At 35.2% G+C, this 22,724-nt stretch overlaps 1 protein-coding gene across 2 annotated transcripts; it reads right to left on the bottom strand.

Moving 5' to 3' along the window:
• Positions 1 to 8,201: 8,201 nt before the first annotated feature.
• LOC137399350 (sorting nexin-6-like) lies at positions 8,202 to 22,423 on the bottom strand. 2 transcript variants are annotated; one of them, XM_068085428.1, is made up of 14 exons: positions 22,412 to 22,423; positions 21,728 to 21,784; positions 20,752 to 20,865; positions 20,412 to 20,522; positions 18,278 to 18,399; positions 15,361 to 15,484; positions 14,675 to 14,773; positions 13,930 to 14,035; positions 12,341 to 12,416; positions 12,035 to 12,074; positions 11,552 to 11,692; positions 11,359 to 11,464; positions 10,255 to 10,340; positions 8,202 to 8,561 (listed from the first exon to the last, which is right to left on the bottom strand). In XM_068085428.1, exons 1-14 carry the CDS (start codon positions 22,415 to 22,417, stop codon positions 8,505 to 8,507), a joined length of 1,245 nt encoding a protein of 414 aa, XP_067941529.1. In that variant the 5' UTR covers positions 22,418 to 22,423; the 3' UTR covers positions 8,202 to 8,504. The 2 variants fall into 2 exon arrangements, with proteins under 2 accessions (XP_067941529.1, XP_067941530.1); XM_068085429.1 differs by lacking the exon at positions 22,412 to 22,423 and adding an exon at positions 22,313 to 22,333.
• Between the last annotated feature and the right edge of the window lie 301 nt (positions 22,424 to 22,724).

Here is a 22,724-nt window from a genome sequence, read left to right as displayed (position 1 = left end):
GCAAGGTAAAGTGAGGTAATCTTTGCATAAACTTCAAGAAAAATCGGCAAAGTTGATCGTGGGTAAAACGCTCAAAAGAAAAATATGTCTTTTCTTTTGAGCATTTCAACAACGATCAAGTTTTGCCAATGTCAATCTAAAAAGCGTCCTGGCAATAACATCACCTCAAACAACAAACCAATCTCAAGTGATAGAAAAATCTCTATACTTTTTGATAAAAATGTTTTAAACTTTACATTAGAAGCATTTAATTTGAAACAAGCCATTTGTGCTTTTGATTTATATTATAGTTTGTATCGTGTATCTACTAATAAATAAGTAAATACATGGACTTGTGACAGTGCTCTGATAACTTGAACGCTCTGATAATTCGAACACTTTCGCTCGGTCCGGTGAAGTTCGAGTTATCCATGTTTGACTGTAGTTACATGTATGGGAATGTTCATAAGCCGTGTCACATTTGGCAAATTTTGGCAATGAACATAAGCTGGCTTTTTTGGATTTTCGTCACAATGTGCATCAGCCAATATATTACTCTAAAACCAGAATAAGAAAACAGACTAAGACAGACAATTATTAGTTGATATATAATAATGTTCGTGTGTAAAATATCCTATTTACTGATATGCATATTGCCATTATCAATAAATATACAATATATATAATATTATAAAATTCCACCAATAAATAGTTAACAAATCGGGAATTAATAACAACTAATGGGTTTATTTTAAGTGGCCCTATAATGACCATTACTACCGTAGTTATTTTTACATCATTTTGTTATGCCTACTTCTATAGGGTATGCCTATGTGATCCCAAAGAGAAACTTGAGAAAATTAAGAGAAGATTAAGAGAAGATAAGGTTATCTGATTATAAGATTAAGTCTTTTTTTAAGGATCTTAACACACTTTACAGTATCATTCAGCTAACAAACTAATCATTCGGCTAATAGTAGTCACTGAGGTGCTTATCAACCCTATCAATTGTTTGGCATCACAACTAGTTTATGCAGATGGCTAGTTGTGTGCAAAACAATCTTTAGCACATCATACCTAAGGTAACGACAATTTAACTTTTTTGTAAAGCTTTTAGTTAGAAATATAGTGCTCCATGTTAGCTTGAATCATAGCCTATGTATGAAAAAGATTGTATCGCTTGTGCTATAAACATCTGCTGCAGACAAAACAATCATTTATATATTCTCAAGTATTGTAACTTTATATGCTATAGTATTAGTTGTTTGTACGCATTAATAGAGTGTCATATGTCAAACATTGTCAAGGTGACACAAGAGTTGACCTGACAGCAGAAGGTGAATCTAGTTAGTAACTAAAACAGTAGTTTGACCTAGTTGCTAGGTGCATTGCACATCACAAATGCAAACTTAACATCAATTAATACTTTGGGGTCCTCTTGGCGGAGCTACACTTTATAAAGTCTCTTTTTCTGGCAAACCAAACTTAACTCACTTGCTTCTAACCACACACGTAAGGTCAAAGGTTCAACTCTTACCTGTTTCTGATCACACCCGTAAGGTCAAAGGTTCAACTCTTACCTGTTTCTAACCGCAATCGTAAGGTCAAAGGTTCAATTCTTACCTGTTTCTAACCACATTTGTAAGGTCAAAGGTTCAACTCTTACCTGTTTCTAATCACATCCATAAGGTCAAAGGTTCAACTCTTACCTGTTTCTAATCACATCCATAAGGTCAAAGGTTCAACTCTTACCTGTTTCTAATCATATTCATAAGATTCAAAGGTCAACTCTTACCTGTTTCTGATCACACTCGTAAGGTCAAAGGTTCAACTCTTACCTGTTTCTAATCATACCCGTAAGGTCAAAGGTTCAACTCTTACCTGTTTCTAATCACACCCGTAAGGTCAAAGGTTCAACTCTTACCTGTTTCTAATCACACCCGTAAGGTCGAAGCCATCATACGAGAACCTTGCACCAGGAGTTGGCAGGTATTTGGGGGTAGAGGAAGCCATAGCCTCTATAGAAATAGACCGTGGTTTTAGCTCTGGAGAGCTGTTTTTGATTGGAAGATCTCTTAGATGAATTTTGCCAAATTGTATGGCTACTTTGCTTAACCTGTTCTGTACATTCTCATACCGGCAGCTTTTCTACAAATGCAGAAAAGTTGCTTTGTTACACGCAGACATTCACGAGCATGGCAGGAGATTAATAGACACAGCATGAAGCTTTTGAATGTTTTCTCTGACAAGCGGAGACACAAATTGCTTCACCTTTGAACAACTTAAACTAGTTTATGAGTAAATTACTCTCAAGACAGGTTAGTAAGTCATTAGTAACTATTTTTCTATTGATGCCAATTGATGGCTTTGTTGTATATCCACATAACAACCAACAAAGTGTGGTTTTTCTTCAAGAATGTATCAATGTTTTTATTACCTAAGTAGAAAAAAGCCTGGTGTTCTCTTGAGTTTTTTTAATTTTCACTCAGATTGGCCGCAGGTGGGTGTGAAAGACGCTGGTTTTCAAAACCAGCTAGAATTTTGAAAATAAATATTTTTAGTGACCTGGCAGAAGGCAGCGAACATATGTATATGTATGTGAAATTGGCCTAAACATTGGAAAATGCATAGTGTTTACGCTGACTAACAGACAGACACACGCGATGACAAAGTGAGACTCAATAATATAGACAGTGCAACCAAGGATTACAGGCAATACTAGATGTAAGAAAAATTTAAATATAAAAAGAATTTAAAATCTCAACTTCATTCTTGAAGCACATGGTATACCGAAATGATACTTATCTGTGAGAGGTAGTTGAACCACAATTAGTGTTTTAAATACTCTACTGTTTCAACTACCCTTGTGTTTCAACTAGGGTAGCTGAAACACAAATAAACACAAACAGCTTTCATGATGGATGTGTTTATTTTAGCTTATCTCGCTTACAAACTTGATAAAACCAATTAATGGAACTACAAATAGATAGTTTGCGTGAGACACTCGAGATAGCTTGGGAGGCTTAACAGTGATGTTCTTAAAATGCTCTATATATAGGACAGCTGATGTAAGCCACGACAGTTCAGAACTTGCTGACCTCTCATTGATATTGATATAACAATTAAACCTTTAGAATACCACTGGGCGCATGTGAATTTAAAACACAACTCATATCATCATCTTTATTTGGTACAACTTCTTATGAATGATCACGTCATGTGACCTAAACTATGTTTCAACAGTTTATCATGAAAAACAATAACTTTCAATTGTTCAGTGTTGATACCATATAGATGAAATAAGCTTATGCTGTTATTTGTAAGATTTCAGCCTAACACACAAGTACTAATATAATTTGTTCAGCTATTTTACTAGACTGTTGTTAACCTATAACCTCACACAATGGAATAGTTAATAAGGAGAAAAGCAAGCTACAAAATCAATAAATTACAAATATCGGTTTTGTGTCTTCTAATAGTTTCCCTGAAGATCAGCCATCAAAATAGGTTTAGTTTAGACTGACAACACTCAAATAGTATCGATAACAATTCAAGTAGGTTTTTACATTTGCATAGAACAGAAGAAATAAAGGTATTCAACAGTTTGTGAGTCTCAACCTTTGGCATGTGTTTAACATATGGGAGTTACCCTTCATCAGGTGTTTAACATATGAGAACTAAACTATAAAATTTAGCAGATGAGAGAAAACTGTATTTTTACTTTGAACGTCTCTATAATTCTGCAAGTTAGCATTTATGTGTCTGATTGACTAAGTGCCGCACTTACCTCTTTAAACATTGCAAAATAAAACTTTAGTTTTTAATTTTATGGGTGATGTAAGCCATAAACAAGGTTTTTGAAGGAGTAACCATTGTTTCTTATATATGTTTATTATTCAGCCTATCTAACGTGACCTTCTGAGAAAGAAGCTTTGCCATTTTAAACAAATAATTTAGAAACATGCTAGGCCCTACGCTAAAATTGGTTTCGCGTGAACAACAATGACGTTTGGAACATTTTCTCAAATCTTATTGTCTGTAGAGTTTTTGTGAGATTTTAATGCTTTATATAAGAAACTAACTCTTAATTGAACATATACAGTGACTTGTTATTCAATGCAACTGCAAGTGTGAAGAAAAATTATTGGATCGTAGGGAAAGTTGGGTACAATAGCTTGTTTACTAAAAACAAGAACCAGTGAGATATACTAAGGAACAGTAGATTAATTACTGCAATAAAAAAAGTAATGACATGCTTCTGTCATGTAGTGACAATGCCTGGTAGTGGTTCTCATGTTCTAGTAGAGAAGCAGACACTGTCAGAACTAGCATTTTTATAAGCTACCTTGGGTGGTCCTAACACTTATCAAGGGCTTCTTCTGAAACTGTCAGATTAATCCAAAGGGATGCATTCTGCAACACGTCCAGTCTGACAGGGCCAGGTAACTATTTCACTTGTCCAATGTGCGAAGGACAGAGGTGGATGTTTAACGTGCCCATGTTGACAGTGTGGTATACAAGGCCTCCAAGTTATGGTTCCATCAATTTAGGGTTGAAAGCTTGCTGAGAGCTTTTTTTCGGATCGGCATTAAGCAAGGCTCAAACCACCAACCCCATGGTTGATAGTCAAAGACGCTACCACTCGTCCACCCTGACACCCTAACACTGCAGTAAGCATACTACAAACACAGCTTTTTTGAAGCAAGACACATCTTAGGACTTAGCTTGTACCAAAGACAGGGAGCTATACAAGTACAACCAGCTTGATAAGCAGTCATTGCATTGAGGATGAGATGTAGCTGGATTGCACATATTTGCCCAGAATATTTACATTTATCCTTAAACACATATGACCAACATCGTATTCTGTTTCATAGCACCAACATACTGCATCCGTTCTCGTATGTTTTAGTTCATAAACTTTCTATTACTAAAACTATCAATTCACTGTCTCAACTGCTCGTAGTACTACTACCAACTTTTAAAACACGTCTGTTAAACACACTCGATAATTCCTGGTTTCTGTATTTTCATTCCTTTCTCTTTTTTCTGCTTGTAATGGAAAACATCATTTTTTGATAATTACCATAGCGATTGAAAAGTTATACATACATGTACATACAAAAAGCATCAAACGAGTGAGTGGCATACAAACATATTGAATCAGTTACCGGTCTGAAAGATCGGTCCACATCAGGTTCTATCTGCTGCCTCAGTGCTGGCAGTGAGACGGGACGACTGCAAACTTTTTCCATCGAACCTTCAGATGAAGCGCATTCTCTTGGAATCTTTAAAATTATCCTCTACAAGTATCAATGCTGAAGTATATTGCTAGTGAACAAAACTTTTGAAAAGGTTTAAAAACCAACATAACTAGTAGTTAACTATAGTTAACTACTAGTTATGTTAACTATAGTTATAACTATAGTTAACTAGTAGTTAATTGTATATGAATGCATTTCTATAACTAAAACTTCACTCAAATCTTATACCAGCCAACTTTACAAATGTTTTATGATTTCCTATTCATACAGTGTGAGAGTTTCTCACTGAAATTCTACAAAGTGTGCAACGATTCCTGATAAACTGTGTAAGTTAATATTAATTGGTGTATTTGTTAGCGCGTGAGTAGCTGAAGCTCGCCGTTAAAATAAACAAAAACAGTTTCATGAACAAATTTCAGTTTCAAATCAATGTTTGGTAACTCACCGAATATTTGATAACTTGTACAAATGATGTTCCAGTAACAGTTAACTGTATAATGGTAAATTGTGTATAAAAGTTGACAAAATGTTTGTTGAACAAGTTGGCGCCTTCGAATCAATGCTTGGTAACTCACTGAATATCCATTGACCCGTATGGCTGATGTTCCTCCTATCACCGTGTGCGTAGGATTGTCCATTATTATTTTTATTAATATTATTGTTAATCAGAATCCTCAGTCAATCGCTTTTGCTAATCCTATTAAAGAGTAACAAAAAATCATCTCGCATCACTCGGCAGTCTTTGATGAGTTTATTTAGATGTACACAGATGACGAAAGAATGCGGCTAGCCAATTTATTGATTTTAGTTGTTAATAGCCATAGAACGACTCGCATGCGTCGTTGTTCACTGGCGATAATGACAAACATCTGAAAGAATAGCTAGCCATATTTTATTTGATTGTAGTCTGATAATGAAAGGCTCGTACAAGGTGGCTCCCCAGAGATCCGATACAATCCTAATGTGTGAAGGAATGGAAATGAATAAATGACACGACTTCTAAACTCTCACTAGCAGCTACCTATGCGAAAGTCATGGAGGTTACATAAATATCTGAGGAAAAGTTTGATTCATGGAAAATAGATGCAGGAGACTTGAGTTTTAGTTTTCTTTTACTGCTAATAGACCATAAATGTACATCGTTTGGTCTTGTTATTTAAAATCGATGCCATCAGAAGAAACCTTGTGGTGATTTTCAACAGCCACTGCTGAATTTAGGATTGTTTTAAGGCTGATGGTACATGAGGCATTCATAAAGCTCATACCCTGCAATAATAAGATGATATCAGGGTAATGATAGTGTAAGCTGGAAACTGAAATACAAGTACTATTTTGATAAGATGATGAAATGAAAAGATGAACTTTTTTGTGAGTCGCCCCCCTTCTTATCGTCTTCACTCATTGATGTGAATTAGTGTAATAAATCTGTCATTCAGCTAAGAATGAAAATATAAAATAGTGTTTATGCATATGTCTATTATCAACTTTTTAATTAATGCTTGAAAATGCTATCAAATCTCTACCTGCTGAAATGGTACCCTTTACAGCAGGGGTAGGGAGCCTATGGCTTTTGAGCCCTATGTGGCTTTTTGATGATTTCATCTGACTCTTTGATAAATCAGTGAAAATAATAATCCATAATTTTGCTGTTAATTTAATTAACATAATAATAAAAATAATGCTGAAATTACAGTAACAATGAATAAATAAAAAATAATGTTCACTTAATAAAAATATATTTTTATTTGCAAGTTTTTGATCTGACGTGCGCAGCAAAGAGTTTTTAGTGCCTTTTTAGTGTTTGTACTCCGCTGTATGTTTTGACCATGTCCTTGCTCTACATGTGCATGCGAGCAGTCATCCTCACACACAAAGAATATTAAGACTGACCTGCGATCACGTTTAAAAGATGGAAGCCTAAATGCCTGCATAAAGCTGAACCTCACCAAGTACCAACATGATTTCAAAGCTATCAACCAAAGCTTGCTGCATCAGAAGTCGTATTAATAGTAAGAAGTACTTTTCATAATACCTTTGTTATAATATTGTTGTTCAAAATAAGTCCAGTTTTCTTATACCCTAAAATTGTTCAAACGTACTAAATTTGTTGGTTTTCCTTTTCCATTTTATGTTTTTGAGATTTAAAATATACATATGGCTCTCCTTGAATTAAATTTTAATTATGTGGGTTTTGTGGCTGTCTCAGTCAAAAAGGTTCCTAACCCCTGCTTTACAGGTTTAGTACAGTAGTGAAAATGATCACGCTGTTGCAGGTCTTTGGCACTTAGTGGCACATTATGTGAGGATCAACCTCAAAATTTAGCTTTTAGTTCCAACTGAATCTTTTTGATTCAGTTGAAATGAAATCTGCAAATCTTTACAATAATAAGAGGTATGTAAATCCTTCTATCTGTCTGAACTCTTGATTGAATGTTGAAATACAATATTGCTATAAACAGGATTAAAACTTGGACAATTCAGCCTGATAGACCCATAGAGTTATCTCTCTAGGGGGAGATAACTCTATGGGTAGACCAACAATCTACTAATTGCCCGATTCTGGTGCTTCAGAATAATTGCACAGAGCTATTCTTTGTGTTTTATCGGCCAACCGGACGATCTCTCATAGCACACGGTATTAATTCCAAATTTTTTAAGCTTTCATAACCCCGCAGTCCAGACAAAATTTTTTTCTCCTCGAGCATACTACAATGTACATCCGGTAGTGGCTGAATCACATATTTCCAAAAAGTTAAAAATACTGAGATTTGCGAGCTGCATATCATCAAAAGCGCACTAGCATTTTGCAGTGATTACAAAGGGGCTGTAACAAGCTATACCTGAATAATCTCTGTCGAGCAGTGAATAAAAACCGTTACGTAGATAGGTGAATGACCGTTACAAGCTGAGCCGCCATCACTGATACAACTTGATGAACATTGTCGTAAACATCGCAAGGCAGCGACAATAACAATTTATTGCATCATAATATAATATTAATAATAATTATACAAAGGGAAGTATTAGCCAATAATGTAACCAGTATTCTATGCTGGTCATATGATGATTATTGAACCCTAGGGAATATAAGAACTATTTATGACATAGAAAAGAAGAAGGCTCTTAGGATGTCCCCATCTGTGAAGCCAGAATGTTTGAAGAACTGAAGCTAGGAATCTTGACCATCATTCGGAGTTGAGCAATGCAGTGAGTGCACGACAGGATACTCTTGGGAAGGAGACGCGCAGACAATCACTCATTTCAATCTAGATCTTCTTTGATTGAATTTAAGCACATTCTGTAGATCTGGGCCTTGGCCTACAACAAATGAACATACACTGAGTCCTAGCCTTTGGCCCTAGATGTTAGAAAGCAAAGCTTACTCTTGACCAAATGTTTACTAAGCGCATTCAAGCTAAATATCTGACTGAAACATGTGAAGAAGTAAGTACCCAAAACCTCTTAATATTAGAATTTAAAACCGCTTTTTTTAAATTTAAAAGAATGTTATGGCTAATATTACTATTGTATATTCGCTGTTGAAGCTGGATGAACTTTTTACACTTTCAGTAATTATACTATTGCTACAGACCAATCGCACATTATTCAATCATACTATCAACTTAAATGAGCTTGAACAAACACCTTTGTAGGGCGGCGTACGAAGTCAATACGATAGATTACTCTCATCAAAAAGGCCAGAAAAATGACCATTTATAGTAAAATATTATTGCTCAAATACAAAACTTGGAACTGATTGCATGAGCAACTGAATTAAGAGATTCATGAAGCCTTGTCTGGCTATCACATTCAATACATCTAAATGGCAAAAATCTTGGGAGCCTGCTATGTAGATCGATGCGCAACAGGATTACTAGGTCAATACATGAAAGTGTGCAGAGTTGAATTTTAGTTCCTTAAAACTCTTGGCTATTTTAACTCTTTCACTACCATGAGCCACCTAGTGCGGCTCGGCAAAGCATATCTGTATAGCCTGGGCAGGCTTCGTACAAATTGCCTATGATTAGTGAACAGGCAACAAATTACATTATAGTATTTGTACATAAACAAAAGGAACAAATTATCTGCATGAATTGAAGCAAGAGAAAAGTTTATAACCCATCCTGAGCATAGTTTCGCTTACAAAAACATATTTTTTTAACAAAATTTCTTCTCAGGAATGACCAGTCATGCTAGTTGCACAACAGCTAAGAACTTTTATTAATTCTTAGCTGTAGTGCGCCTAGATCTATGGTTAGATCTATGGCTAGATCTATGGAATTTGTGTATTTTTCATTGAACAATAATGTTACTGAGAGTAATTATTTATATTTTATCAGTAATAGTAATGTCGCAAACTGTAATAACAATGATAAATCGTCCAGCCCGGACATTCTCAATCTTCTTTAAAAAGGTTGAAAAAATGTTCTTATTCTGCAACCCATTTGTGGTATTTCTCGTGGCATCAGCTGGTGTAAAATTTTACGATGATTTACTTGGTACAAAAATATTCTTAGTAGACCGTGTGGTTCAAAAGCTATAACAATTTATACGTGCTCTTGTGAAAAAATAGGTTTTACTGAATACACAATTATGTCCGACTAAAGAAATTACTTTGATAGCAAAAGAGATAATTAAGTGACTTTATTTAACGATTGGCCATGGTGGCGCCCCCACCAACTTTGCCATTGGGCAAGCACATCTGTATATATTAAAGGATCATATTATATGATATATGTTTATATAATATATCTAACAATAATATACGATATATTAAGCATCTTGGTCTAATATATTATTATGCTGAGATACTGAATCAGCTTGGAAATATGAGATAAAGACAGGACATTTTTTAATGCAGACCAATTATTACCAGAAACAAATATGACCACCCTAATCCAAATATAAAAGTACAGCTAGCTGTCGACCATAACATGTACATCATCATTTTTTGAGTGATGCCTAGCAACACCAGCCTAACAAAAATGCATGAAAGAGAAAAATCACCCACCTTTGCGTGCTTGATTTGTAGCTCAGCCATTTCGGTTAAATTCTTTCTAAAATGAACGACTCGTCTCTCCTTAAATGTCGACAACTCTACAAAATGTGAATAAGTAAGCATAGCAAGGGCTTTTCCACCAAACGTCCTGCCTAATTCTCCCCAAGTTACACATCATTTCGCAAATTCAAGTTTGACCAAACCTTTAGCCGCGTATACAGAAACTAGAACCTGAAATCATATTTCTTAGGCAAAAGCCTTTTGGAATGGGTATCAAAAATAGCTTGACTGAGAGAATAAATCAACTGAGTGATACACAATTTCAGTAAGCTGAACTGCAAGAGAATAAAATAATCAAGGATACAATTGCCTTTTTCCAAAACAAAGATCAACTTTAACACTTTGAACCCTGACGACCGATATTACGTGTCAAAAACCCTGACAGCCAGTATACTGGCATCCACACGGCTCTGTTTACAAGTAATTGATTGATTGGTTTGTGCTGTTTCTAGGTAACAGCCCAAATCAATCAAATTAGTTTTTGCAAGTTACTTGGATCAGAAATGATATTTCCATTTTTTATTGTTTTCCAATAACTTTATCAACTTCTTTCAGTATCATAATAACTTTACTGGGTTGATAGCACAAAACGATTTGATAAAACTCACTTGTTGGTATGCGATAGATGATTGTGATGCAGATGAAGAGCTATGTGATACTAACTATAATTTTGCTTATCATTTCGAGTGAGAAGATGATGATGAACATAACTTATGCTCGATGGATATGATGATATTTCAAAATTTTTTAAAATTTGTTAAAGTTGAACGAATTTTTACGGATTTTGTCCGAAGAACTGTGAAACAATTTATTCTATATTTGGTGACATTCACTGTGTGTTGTCAGACTTGTTTTCCAGTGTTTCAGCAAATATTATTTGATTATGGGCATATTAAGACATATTTAATCATAGTTTCAAAACGTCCTACAGTTTGACAAATTGCCATGGGATACTGACACACATTGACACAGACGGGCAGAATTCAAAGGGTTAATGTATCTAAAGAGAGCATAGCTCCAAGATATCATTGACCAAAACTACAAAATGTAACTGACCTTCCTTCGCCACCTCTGTGATTTTCTCAAATTTATCAGAATTGCTTTGCTGGGTAGCCTCTGCTGAGGCTACATCCTTGTTTTTCTGACGAGCTTTGTCGAGGGCCTGAAAAATATGGTGGATAATATAACATACAAACTGAAAATTTGAAATACAACAAACCAGCTGCATTTGCATAGCTTCGTATCTCACCTTGTTGGAATGTTCAAAGTTAGCGAGAGAGCGAGACCTCCTATAGAGCAAGTCAAGAGCAGCCCGAGTATCATTCGTATAGTATCGCAACAAATCTGACAGTTTCAGGTCAAGGTCAGATGCCATTCGCCCTTCTAACTTCTAAATAAAAAAAAGTATGACAATGAATAATTGTTCGTATGCGGAGTTTGCAAGGTTGTAAGGTGAATTTTAACAAAAGGACTGACTTAAAGAAAATTCATCTATAACATAAAAGGAGACCAGTTAAATATCAAAAACATTAAAAGCTAGCAAAACTAGGAAAAATTAGACAAAAAGCTTTTCAGAATGAATATTATTGATAAAAACTCTGACATTTGAAGCACAGAAGTGATTGTCAGTGAGTGATATTAGAGAGGAGTTAGTGGGAACCAAACAGAGACATCTGTAGACATAGCTGGAGTTAGAGACAGCACAGAGAAACCAACTGCTGTGGACACTTACTCTTGTTTTTTCAAAGCATTCTGCCACCTTGCATAGTAACCTGCAAACAATTAATAACTTGTCAAAACTACAATTATTAGTTACTATAAACAAATTTGAAAATACCCCTGAGCTGAAGGTGTGGATACCCTCATAGTAATAGAAAGAGTGTTTCTGCAGCGCTGATTTCAGTAGTGAGTTATAAGTCCCACTGTCTACCTCTGATCTCTTAACCACCGGATTTGAAAAAAGGTGTCTGATGAGGCGAAGGCAAACTAGTACTACAAACAGCAGGAGAACAACGCCAGAAATGAAAAGATAACTCACTTGTCTAGTTCAGTGTTTTCGATAGTGGAGAGGGTGACGAGACCAGTAGAAAGTTTGATATAACAATCGGCTACATCTGCAACAGAATAAGTAGCCCTAATTTTATGAACGAACAAATATAGCTACATCTATGGGCTTTCTTCTAAAACTGCAATTTTCAGCTTCTCGAGTTGAGGATCATTACAAACTGCTGCTTCTAATGACACCTAAACAAACCAACTGAGAACCGATTAGAAGATAATTGAAAGGTTAACTGACAGCAAAAAAGTTTTTAGTGCCTAAACAACAGATAACATCACAGATTGAGAGTTCAACAACATTTTTGTGTAATTTTGACTACATACCAAGCTTTATTAACATTTTCAATTTGTGGAAACGAACAGAAAGATTTGCCATCTTTGCAACTGCTACGAGGCTATACAATTATATCAAAATTGTTCACATTTTGAACTAGTGTCTAAAAGTTACCCATTCAAAAATCCATATTGATGATATAATAATATCATGCATTAATAGGTTTTAAACAGACAAATTCCAAACAGCTAATTTTTATGGACAATTTTTCATTTGTGTGAAGGAAGAATTTCACGCTAGCACAATCCACAAAAATGTACACACAAGCCGATTGGTGTAATTCTATAACCAGTGCTCAAAAGTTAAAGTGGAACGTATAAATACATCCCGTGTCGTATCCATATTTGTTGAATCGGCATCAACTTTGCGTTATACTTATCTGCCATGTCGGAAAACCACCACAACAACACAACAACTAAATGGGGAGAAAATGTAGAAAAAATGGCAGCCATCAGAAGTGCTTTTGATTCGTGTTCACACATTGGCTAATCATCAGCGATGACATTGTAATTCATAAATCTGTGTTTTGCTAAAAATCAAACCATCTTATGTCGCAGACTGAACTTTGCATCGCGAGTCTTTTTGCCTACAAAATCAGTTTTTTATTCTTCTATCATCAAAATCATTGGTAAAAAGTTAAATATGATCATATTGGTAGAATGAGATGTAATTTTAAAATGCTGTTATTTAAGCTTTACTGATTGCGTGTTCAACTAGCAGCTGTAGTTCAATGAATGGAATATCAAACTGTTTACTTGCTGCCTGCAATGTCAGCAAAATCATACTGTATCCTATGATTTTTTAATATTCTATGAAAAAATTATAAGAGCGCTTTGAATTTGAAAACTACCCGACGTTTCCTTGTTCTACTAACTTAGAAAGATTATATTAAAGTGACAATAACTTTACTGTCTGTCAATCATGCAAATATAAGATAGCAGTTAAAATTATGACCTTGACATATTCAATGAACACACATCTACACAGACTACATTTTTTTGTTCAACAACTAAAGGAAATTTGTGTTCACTAGTCTTGCATTCAAAAGTATTCTATGGACAATTACAGAAGGCAGTAGTAACAGTCTCTGATAATTTAACACCGTAAGCAGCAGACATATAAATGTATATCTCGTTGTGGGAGAACATGACCATGATGGTAATGATGGATAACCTTCCATATCTGTGGCTAAGGTTGCCCTAAAAAGACATCTGAACCGTACATATATCTCTAACCTTTCCGACTTCTTGTAGTTTTATCAGCCTTCTGGGTGGCGGTAGCCAGTTTGCCATGGTACTCGGTGAGGAATGCTTTCTCTTTTTCAAAATATTCATCAGGTTCCTGAAGTAGATAAAGATTTGTGAAAGTGGGTAAAGCTTGCTAGTCAAAAAGACAGCTTTGTAGGGTGAACGATGACCAGGCATGTGAAGTAAAGTTTAATGTGTTCACCTATACGCACTTTCCAAGTTGCATGACTAGCTCATGTACATCTTTAACTCTACATATAAACCATTAACCAATACCGGCACAACTCTGGCTATATTACTGTTACCACAGCAACGGATGACGGCTGGTAAAGTTAACAAGATATTGATTGATTGAGAATGCAAGAGCAGCTAGTTATTATAGTGTGTGCACTCTTTGAACAAGCTTGTCGGAAATGTTCAGTGAGAGCACCGATGATGAAGGTAATGCATGAAATTGAAGTCAACCAAGAAATGGTGATACAAGAGAGCTTATAAGCAGGTATATTGACTATTATGTGCTCTGGTAGCATATGTGAATGCAGAACAAGTGAGTAGCTGCCAGTCAATTTCCTCAAGGTTGTATCACAGTATTGCGGAATATAGAGCTAAAACAAGAATTACAAATAAGAGCAATTAGGGAATGAGAAATGAAAACATTGGTTACTCCCGAGAGATCATTGACGGTGAAGGCGCGACAAATTCAGAAAAACAAGCGTATGAAGCATTTTCTTACTTTTTGACCAGAGAGAATCAATGTTTCATCGGCTTTCTTGGTTAGAGCGGAGATAAAACCGCCGATCTTTTCCTTCTTGTTTTTGCTACGAGCGCACAGCTACAAAACATGAATGTACTATACAAGCATGGGACACAACGACTAAATATATAGACATAGTCAGCATATGAACAAATGCGGTAAAACAATACATACGAATTTTATTCCGATGAAATAAACACAGTTGATTTGTACAAAGGCATAGACAAATATCAAGAACTGCCATTGCATGCCTTAGCTGTGTTATTGCCGTTTTTAGCTATAAAACTAAACTATTTGTAGAACAACTACTGTAACAGCACTTTTGACAATAAAAATAATAGAGAGAGCACAACTACAACAGATTATCTACATATATGAACAAAGTACTGAAACAGGACTGGGAAAGCCCAAAAATCTACCTGGCAACATAAAGGATTATGGAGAGCTCAACTCAAAAATCTTTACCCAAGCAGAATACAATAAATAATTGGTCACTACAGCATAGCTTTAGTGACCAATTAATAATTAATACAATTAATTATTAATTAAATTAATTAATACAAATAGATACAAGAGATAAAACTGATAAAAGCACATATAAAAGGAATACCTTTAAAGGATACAAAAGCTAGTTACGTGTCAGAATTACTATGAATATTACTTACATCCTCTTCATATTCTAAAAATACTTTGAAGTTCACATCATCCCTTAGCTTACTATGAACAGCGATTCGTTGAAGGAAAACCTCATGCATAGCAACTGTCTTCTTAAACGTCGCCAGATATTCTCTACAAAATAATTTCCCACATCCGTTCATTTCAAAGAAGCTAACGTATGGTTTATTACACCAAAGCCAACTACACCTTGTTGAAGCCCATACCTATAACACAAGAGAAACATAGCAGTGAAGTGTCATTGGTTAAGCTATCTAATGACTGACAGATGTTCAACATGCACAATTGTTTCTCAAGTGGAAAGTCGATACAAAACAGAACTAATCTTCTTATCGAAGAAGACTAAACTTTACAAAAATGATGCATCAAAAAGATTTATACTCCAGCTAAAATGATTGCCAAAAATATCTCAAATGATGATTTGCAAAACTGTTATGAATATAGCTGCTGCTTAAAGACAACTACTCAACTTCCTGCGATCATCCACACAGATTCGAGACAACAAAGTGATTACAGGTTAGAGTAGCATAGTGATCTTCCCATAGAGTGTTGTTATTGCACTTATACTGCTCGAAAAACAGCTAAACAATGTTGCACTTGCTGAATATCTTTAGAAAGTTATAGAATTCCTTTGAATGTATGTTATGACAACTCCAACCAGAGAAATTAAATTTACAAACACCTTCAACGGCTAATGTTCATTTTATGGAAGAAATGAAATCAAAGACAAATCCATATATTCAATGACAAAATATAAATTAGATCCCGTAAACTAGTGCTGGGCACGAGTACTTCTTGGTCAACGGGTTTAGACCCGCCCTCCTTCTGTTCGGGTTTTTCGAGTATCGGGTAGCTAGTAGTGCTAGGCTCGGGTATTTCTTTGCCTACGGGTTTTTCGGGTATCGGGTTTGTTGATATGGATTTTATGTTTAAATTTTTTAAACAGATATATCTTCAAATTTACAAAGCAATTATATTTCTTTTCAATTTATTTATCATTTTTCACAGTTTTTATCGACTGACATTCGTACTCGCAGTGTTAACATGCGGATTGTTAAACAGTCAAGATAGTCTGGGGCCACAGGGCATTTTCGTGTCAACAGGTGGCAGAAAATAGGGTCTATGGTATCTTAATACTCAAGCATGTTCTATGGACCTCTCTGACCTGTTGTAGATGGTGCTCCAAATCTCATAAAAAACTACATTATCGGCTTTTTCCGCTAGTAAGGCTTGTTGGCTTAGTAAAACTTGGTTATAATGAATTATGTAATCCATAATAGCTAGCTGTGGTAATCAATTTAAACAGAGTTATTAAATTTTCACTGCTACTATCAACGCTGATGGCAGTTTCTAACAAGGCGATAGCGGAAACAGACTAAGGACCGATGTGTTATCGGTGATAGCGAACACGCGCCATATTAAAAAAGGCATAGATTTGTTTACGAAGCCAATTTGGCTAATTGCGCAAATAAAATTTGATGTAAGTATTTCTTCTCACCTTTTAATGACAAGTAATCACTGCTTGACTACAATATCTCCGGTAGGTATGGTAAATAAGGTATGAGATGCTTTATTCTATCTATTAAATTAATGACTCGTTAAACCCCATTGTCGTGCCTCCTTAGCAAAAATGACACAGTAATGCCCTGTGGCCCCAGACTAAGAGCGCAGGGTGCAATAGACCGAGTTTTTGTTAACACTACCCGACGGAACCGTGTACCAAAACCCAAACTCAAAAGTCAAAACCCGAACCCGAAGGACCGGAATACCCGAAATCTCTATTACCTGATACTCGAGAGAAGATAAACCCGCGAGTTCAACGAGTATTACTACCCGTGCCCAGCACTATCATAAACACAAATCAATACAGTGCACCCCGGGTTAAGATGTCCATTACACAGTTTCTTTGCCTCACGATGCGGAACATGATGTTTTTTTCCGACCTCTCCATATGCCATTTTTTGCATGATATGATATCAACAAAAACTTCTCTCGAAATTCCAATTTGGCAGTCCGGTGTGCTGAATACGTCGGAAAAACAAAGATGCTGATTTGTTACTAAACGAAATTCCTCCCACAATGCATGAAAGAGACAGGATGCTCACTGTCCCTTTCAGTTCAGCATTCTTCGTGCTTCGTAAATATTTGACATTAGTGCACTAGTGAAACGAAAATTAGTGAAAATCAATCGAAAGTGATAGTTTATTGTGCATTTTAGCTTTTCATATATTATTCCCTATAGACTTTAATTCCTGATATGCATATAACTATAACTATGTATATAATATAACTATACTATAACTATATAACTACATATATAATATTAATTTGATAGCCATGGGTCCTATGTTTGATAACGGCGTTAAAGGACAAACTAAAAAATGATTACCGTAGCAACAAAGCTAGAATTACTAGGTTAACTACACGTTAACTATAGTTACAAAGGTTAACATATTATTTTGTTACTAATTTTTAATATGAATAGTACATATCCATCGTTTTTTTTGACATCATCAAGTCATTTGCACATGCGCTTGTTCACGAAAAGCTGCCATATTTGTAAAAAACGATCGGTTTTCTTTTATTTACTAGAAGCCTACTTTTTGGTGTTGTTTTGATACTATAGTAAAAAAAATTGCAAACAAAAGCATCATTTTCAAAAGATCATTGCAAAAGCTTCGTGTTTTTAGTGATAAAATTGTCTATAAAGATGGCCGCCAACGATAAAATGACATCACGAAAAAATGAAGGATATAAAATTTTGATAGTTTTCACCAAGGAGTGCTTGCATTAAATAATTACTATGGGTTTCTATACCACTCTATACACCATTTTCGCCTCACGATGCCAACCCTGGACTGAATGTCGTATGAAGGTGGTGCACTGTGCAAGCATGAAAAAACTTACGCCTCTAGCTCGGCCTTCATCTTGTCAAACTCCTCCTTTGTAATGCTGCCCTCGCCATCACTCAGTTTCTGCAGCTTCTCCCTTGATGCATCGAAATCAGGCTTCGGTGGAGCCGGTGGAATCTAGATGAGACAGATATCTGCCTGCATTTATGTCCACGGTCAGCAGGTAAAATGTACTTGACTGATAATGCCTAAATGGAACTAACTTATAATAGCTGTCACTAAGAATTTATTTCTCGCATAGTGACAAACAGGAAATGACCCTATAAAGCATGGGTAAATAGTGAAATTATGGCTAACTTCAACGTACAAAAAACACTCAATCTATATCAATAAATCCCACTTTGTCATTGTGTCTGTATGCTAGGCCACATAAATACTATGCGTTCACACATTCTTTGGCTGATTCCATCCCAACTTCATACGCGTATGTGACAGGTCGTATCATTTTCAATGCAAATGAGGCATTTCATAGAGTCCACAATGGACTCCCAAAGCTAAACTTGTCAATACGGCTTAGACTTTTGTGAAGCCGAGTCATTCCCAACATTCATGAAAATATAATGGTTGTAGTGTGCAGTCGCTATGACCTCCCTAAACGTTAACAAATAATACTGTTTAAAACTCAATCCATCATCTTTTAAGACAAATTTCTCAGTTTGTTGTGTTGACCATATTGACCAGCACCACCCTAAATAAAAAGCTGTATCTCTGGTCAGATTGCTTCGATTTCAATTCCGAAAACAGTTTTAAAAAACTGAGAAATTTCTCTATTACACAGGGCTAAAAACAATTTTGTGATCTGGCCTCATTTGTAATGAAACGGATATGACCTGTCACAATTATGCTCTTTGTCTTTGCCAAGAATCCGTTAAAAATATTTGATTTAAAACTCCATGTGGTTACAAAAACCAGCCTCTTAAAGACACACCTGCAGGTTCTCTGATCGAAAAGGAAAGAACTTTCTGATATCGCCGTTCTTACTAAATAGTTTTTATTAAATGGTAGGATACCTTCTGGCACTTCACATCACCTATTCCATGTTAAACTAGCGTGTGTACTTCAGCTGTCAACACAGGCAAAGCTATGCCAAAGGTTATGTTTAGATAACCTCCTTTGAAACTTGCCATTCAACTGAAGAGTTATCTACCCATATATAACAATAAAAACCCTCTGACAAGGTAAACAAAGATTTGGTGAGCCGTAATTTTCAGCATTGCCTATATGAACTGCAGTAACATGTAAATTAAAACAAAGCTGTTTGTACCATGAATTTGGAAATTGGCAATTTGTACCCTTAATTATCTACTAATACATTCAAGGAAAATGTGTCCCAGCAATGTCTTCAATAATTAATTCTTCAGTGTATGATTAAAAAAACAGTAAAATGTCTTACTAACATATTTATAGACCCGCAAATAGAAACAGAATTAAGAGAAAAATCTCCCATGTCTATGATATTTTCTGGAGGAATGAAAAGCAATTACAACATTAATATGAGACCGAAAATACGTAGAAACTTTAATTTCCACCCGCTTTGATCAGATATAAACAACTGAAAAAATATTTGAGAAAAACAAGCAGTTTTGGTCCATCAAAACGTATGAAATTTTCATTTATATTGATTGTGAAACTACGATGGCTGCGCAAATAACATGAAGATTTAAGAAATATTCAAATTCATAAATGATGGTAAAATTTTAAAGAAATTCTGCTTCTAATCCAAATGGCTCCTTACCTGAAGATTTTAATGATATACAGCCTGATATGATCATCCCATTATTCCTATAATAGCTAGCAATAAATACAAGAAAATAGAATTTTCGATTAAGTAAGAACCTAACCTAACTCAAGTTCAAAACTGTTAGTTTGAATTCTATTCGATCGACAATGCAAAATGCGATCAAGATAAAATCATGATACGACCACAGTGATCACATTATGATAAAAGCTTTCAATGATTTTTTGCTGATTCACGATTAGTCTAGTAACAAGTAATGCTGACTTCTGATGCATGAAACTCAAGCGCATAGGCAATTTTGATTCCTAATGACACCTTAAAAGCTTTTAAAACCTTTTTAAAAGTGTATAAGATAAAAATTATAAATATGAAACCTCTCAGATCGACTTACAATAACTCCTGCATAACCTTCCGTTTCTACAAATCGGTCATGTAGCCAGACGAACTCTTCATGAAGACGAGCGACTGAGAACTCAGGCTTTTGAAATTGGCTCAGGGTTGTCTAAAACATAAATTAATACAGTCATATTTTTCTAATCAATATACTTTCTACTTTATACTCAATTCTAATCAAAATCGTAATTCTATTGTACAGAGCCTTCATATCAGAGATTCAAACATTCGCTAATTGTAACTGACCAATACGCAACTGGTTTAGCTTTACACGCTTGTTTAGTGAAGTAGCAATGCGTAAGCATTCGATGGCTAAAACTAAAATGTGATAAGCTGACCTTTGTGTGAACTGTGAACTTGACTCGGTCCTTCTCACTCAAAGCATCACTAATGTCTATCTCCAAAGAGCTGTCGGTATTCAGATCAACTGACGTGGCTGTTTGACTACGACCCTGTGACAACCAAGAATGCCTATGACATGCTTTAATTCAAATGCAATATCTCACATGTTTAAGGAGGAAAAAATGAAAGACCGCAATATAGCTTATATATTTTAGTGTACATACCATTTATAAAATATAACTTGGATGATGTGCAAGTAAAAAATTATTTGAACAAGTTTTTACATATGTGTTATTACATGCCCTTCAGTGGTTGCTAGCTATGATTCCAAGTGATAAAATTAACGAAAAATATTATTTGGTATAGCTATGTAGTTATTAACCATACCAAAATATCAGAAATTTATGCAGGTTTGGTAGGATCCCTTATGCCAATGTGGAGGTCAAGAGGTCAGACTCTCAGCCCTAGCCACTATTCATAACAATTTAAAGTAATACTCTATTGTTCTTCCACCTCAATCACAAATCTAAATTCAATAAAGATGAAAACTTGTATTGATAATCACTGTAATGATATCTAGAAAAGAGCTGAGAAAAGGTAATGAGTAAAAACTAATGACCATGACTATGAGAACCTAAACGATGTATATAAACTACAGCTGTATGAGCCAAATGGTCCATATAACTTAACTGAATGATTAAGAACATTAGACCTGAACAAACCAAATTCTATGACACAAAACTCTAAGTTCCTGTTAGTCTACCTCCCAGCAACAAATGTGGTGAAAAGTCAAGAAAACCTTCGAGTATTTGGACAACTCATTTGCTACCTATAACAACATGTGGGTTTTTAAGTTTTTAATTGTTTTGCAAAGCGTGGTTGCATCACTACTAGTACAAGCCCGTGATAGTTTTTCAACTATGTGCAAATTATGATCCATTGTGAATATATAAATTATAACCCGCTGACTACCTTCTCTGGTTCATCGCTGCCATTAACCTCATCAAGAACATCTTCCATGCCGTCTTCCTACAGTCACACAAATCAAGCACCGTCACTAAATAGTATTTGACATGTCAATCCATGTCTTAAAACAGAAATGCTTCAAATACTCTTTGATATACATATTATATAATCAGTAGAAGTTATTGCCGTCATGAATAGGACAATGAAGTCTTGAAAATAAACTTCAATCATACTATTTTAGACATTTTACATGAGAAAATTCGAATGTACATTAAAATATATTATCTTATTTCATGATCGTCAAAAGATAGGTCTAACTAGGAAATGATTGACAAAATCGCTTGCATGTATTAGTCGGATATTTTCGATTTGCGATGAATACTCAAGTACAGTAAAGCGCCAACAAGAATAATAGCGATAATATAGTAACAACGGAAAACATATGTTGCACGGAAGAAATGCTAATATAATGACATTTCCGAGTAGAACATATTCACCGCACCCTAGCTTTAGTAAGCCGAACCTATTATTGGCTTAGAAAATTTGATGAAAGAAAACTAAAGTTAAAAAAATTCAAAGGCAAAAACATACTTTCATTTTCACTGTTACGATACTGCGATAACGAATCTACTTTTAACACAGAAGGCAAGTTAAAACAATCTTTAAAAATTTATTATAAGCAACACCCACCATCATGATTGCATTTCCTGTTTAGTAAGCTTAGACTTAGCACAGTCTTACATCGATGTCTCCGTTGGGAGAACTTTTTAATTAGGTATATTTTAAGATTGAAGGCTACAAGTCTCGTCTGTAATTAGTGTGCGGAGAGCTTATTTGAAACATCGAATGACGATTATGGGGGGTTTTGATTTGCTAGTCTCATTAAGGCGCTTGCACGTAAAAATATTCATAGTAATTTCAACGAAAATCTATTGCTGATCCGCAAACCGTCAGGCGGGAAATATAAAACGGCAGCCAGAACTTGATGTAATCCTATTTCCAT

Source organism: Watersipora subatra, chromosome 7, assembly GCF_963576615.1.
Source record: "Watersipora subatra chromosome 7, tzWatSuba1.1, whole genome shotgun sequence".
Classification (NCBI taxonomy): domain Eukaryota; kingdom Metazoa; phylum Bryozoa; class Gymnolaemata; order Cheilostomatida; family Watersiporidae; genus Watersipora; species Watersipora subatra.
This window is presented reverse-complemented; position numbering and strand designations above follow the sequence as displayed.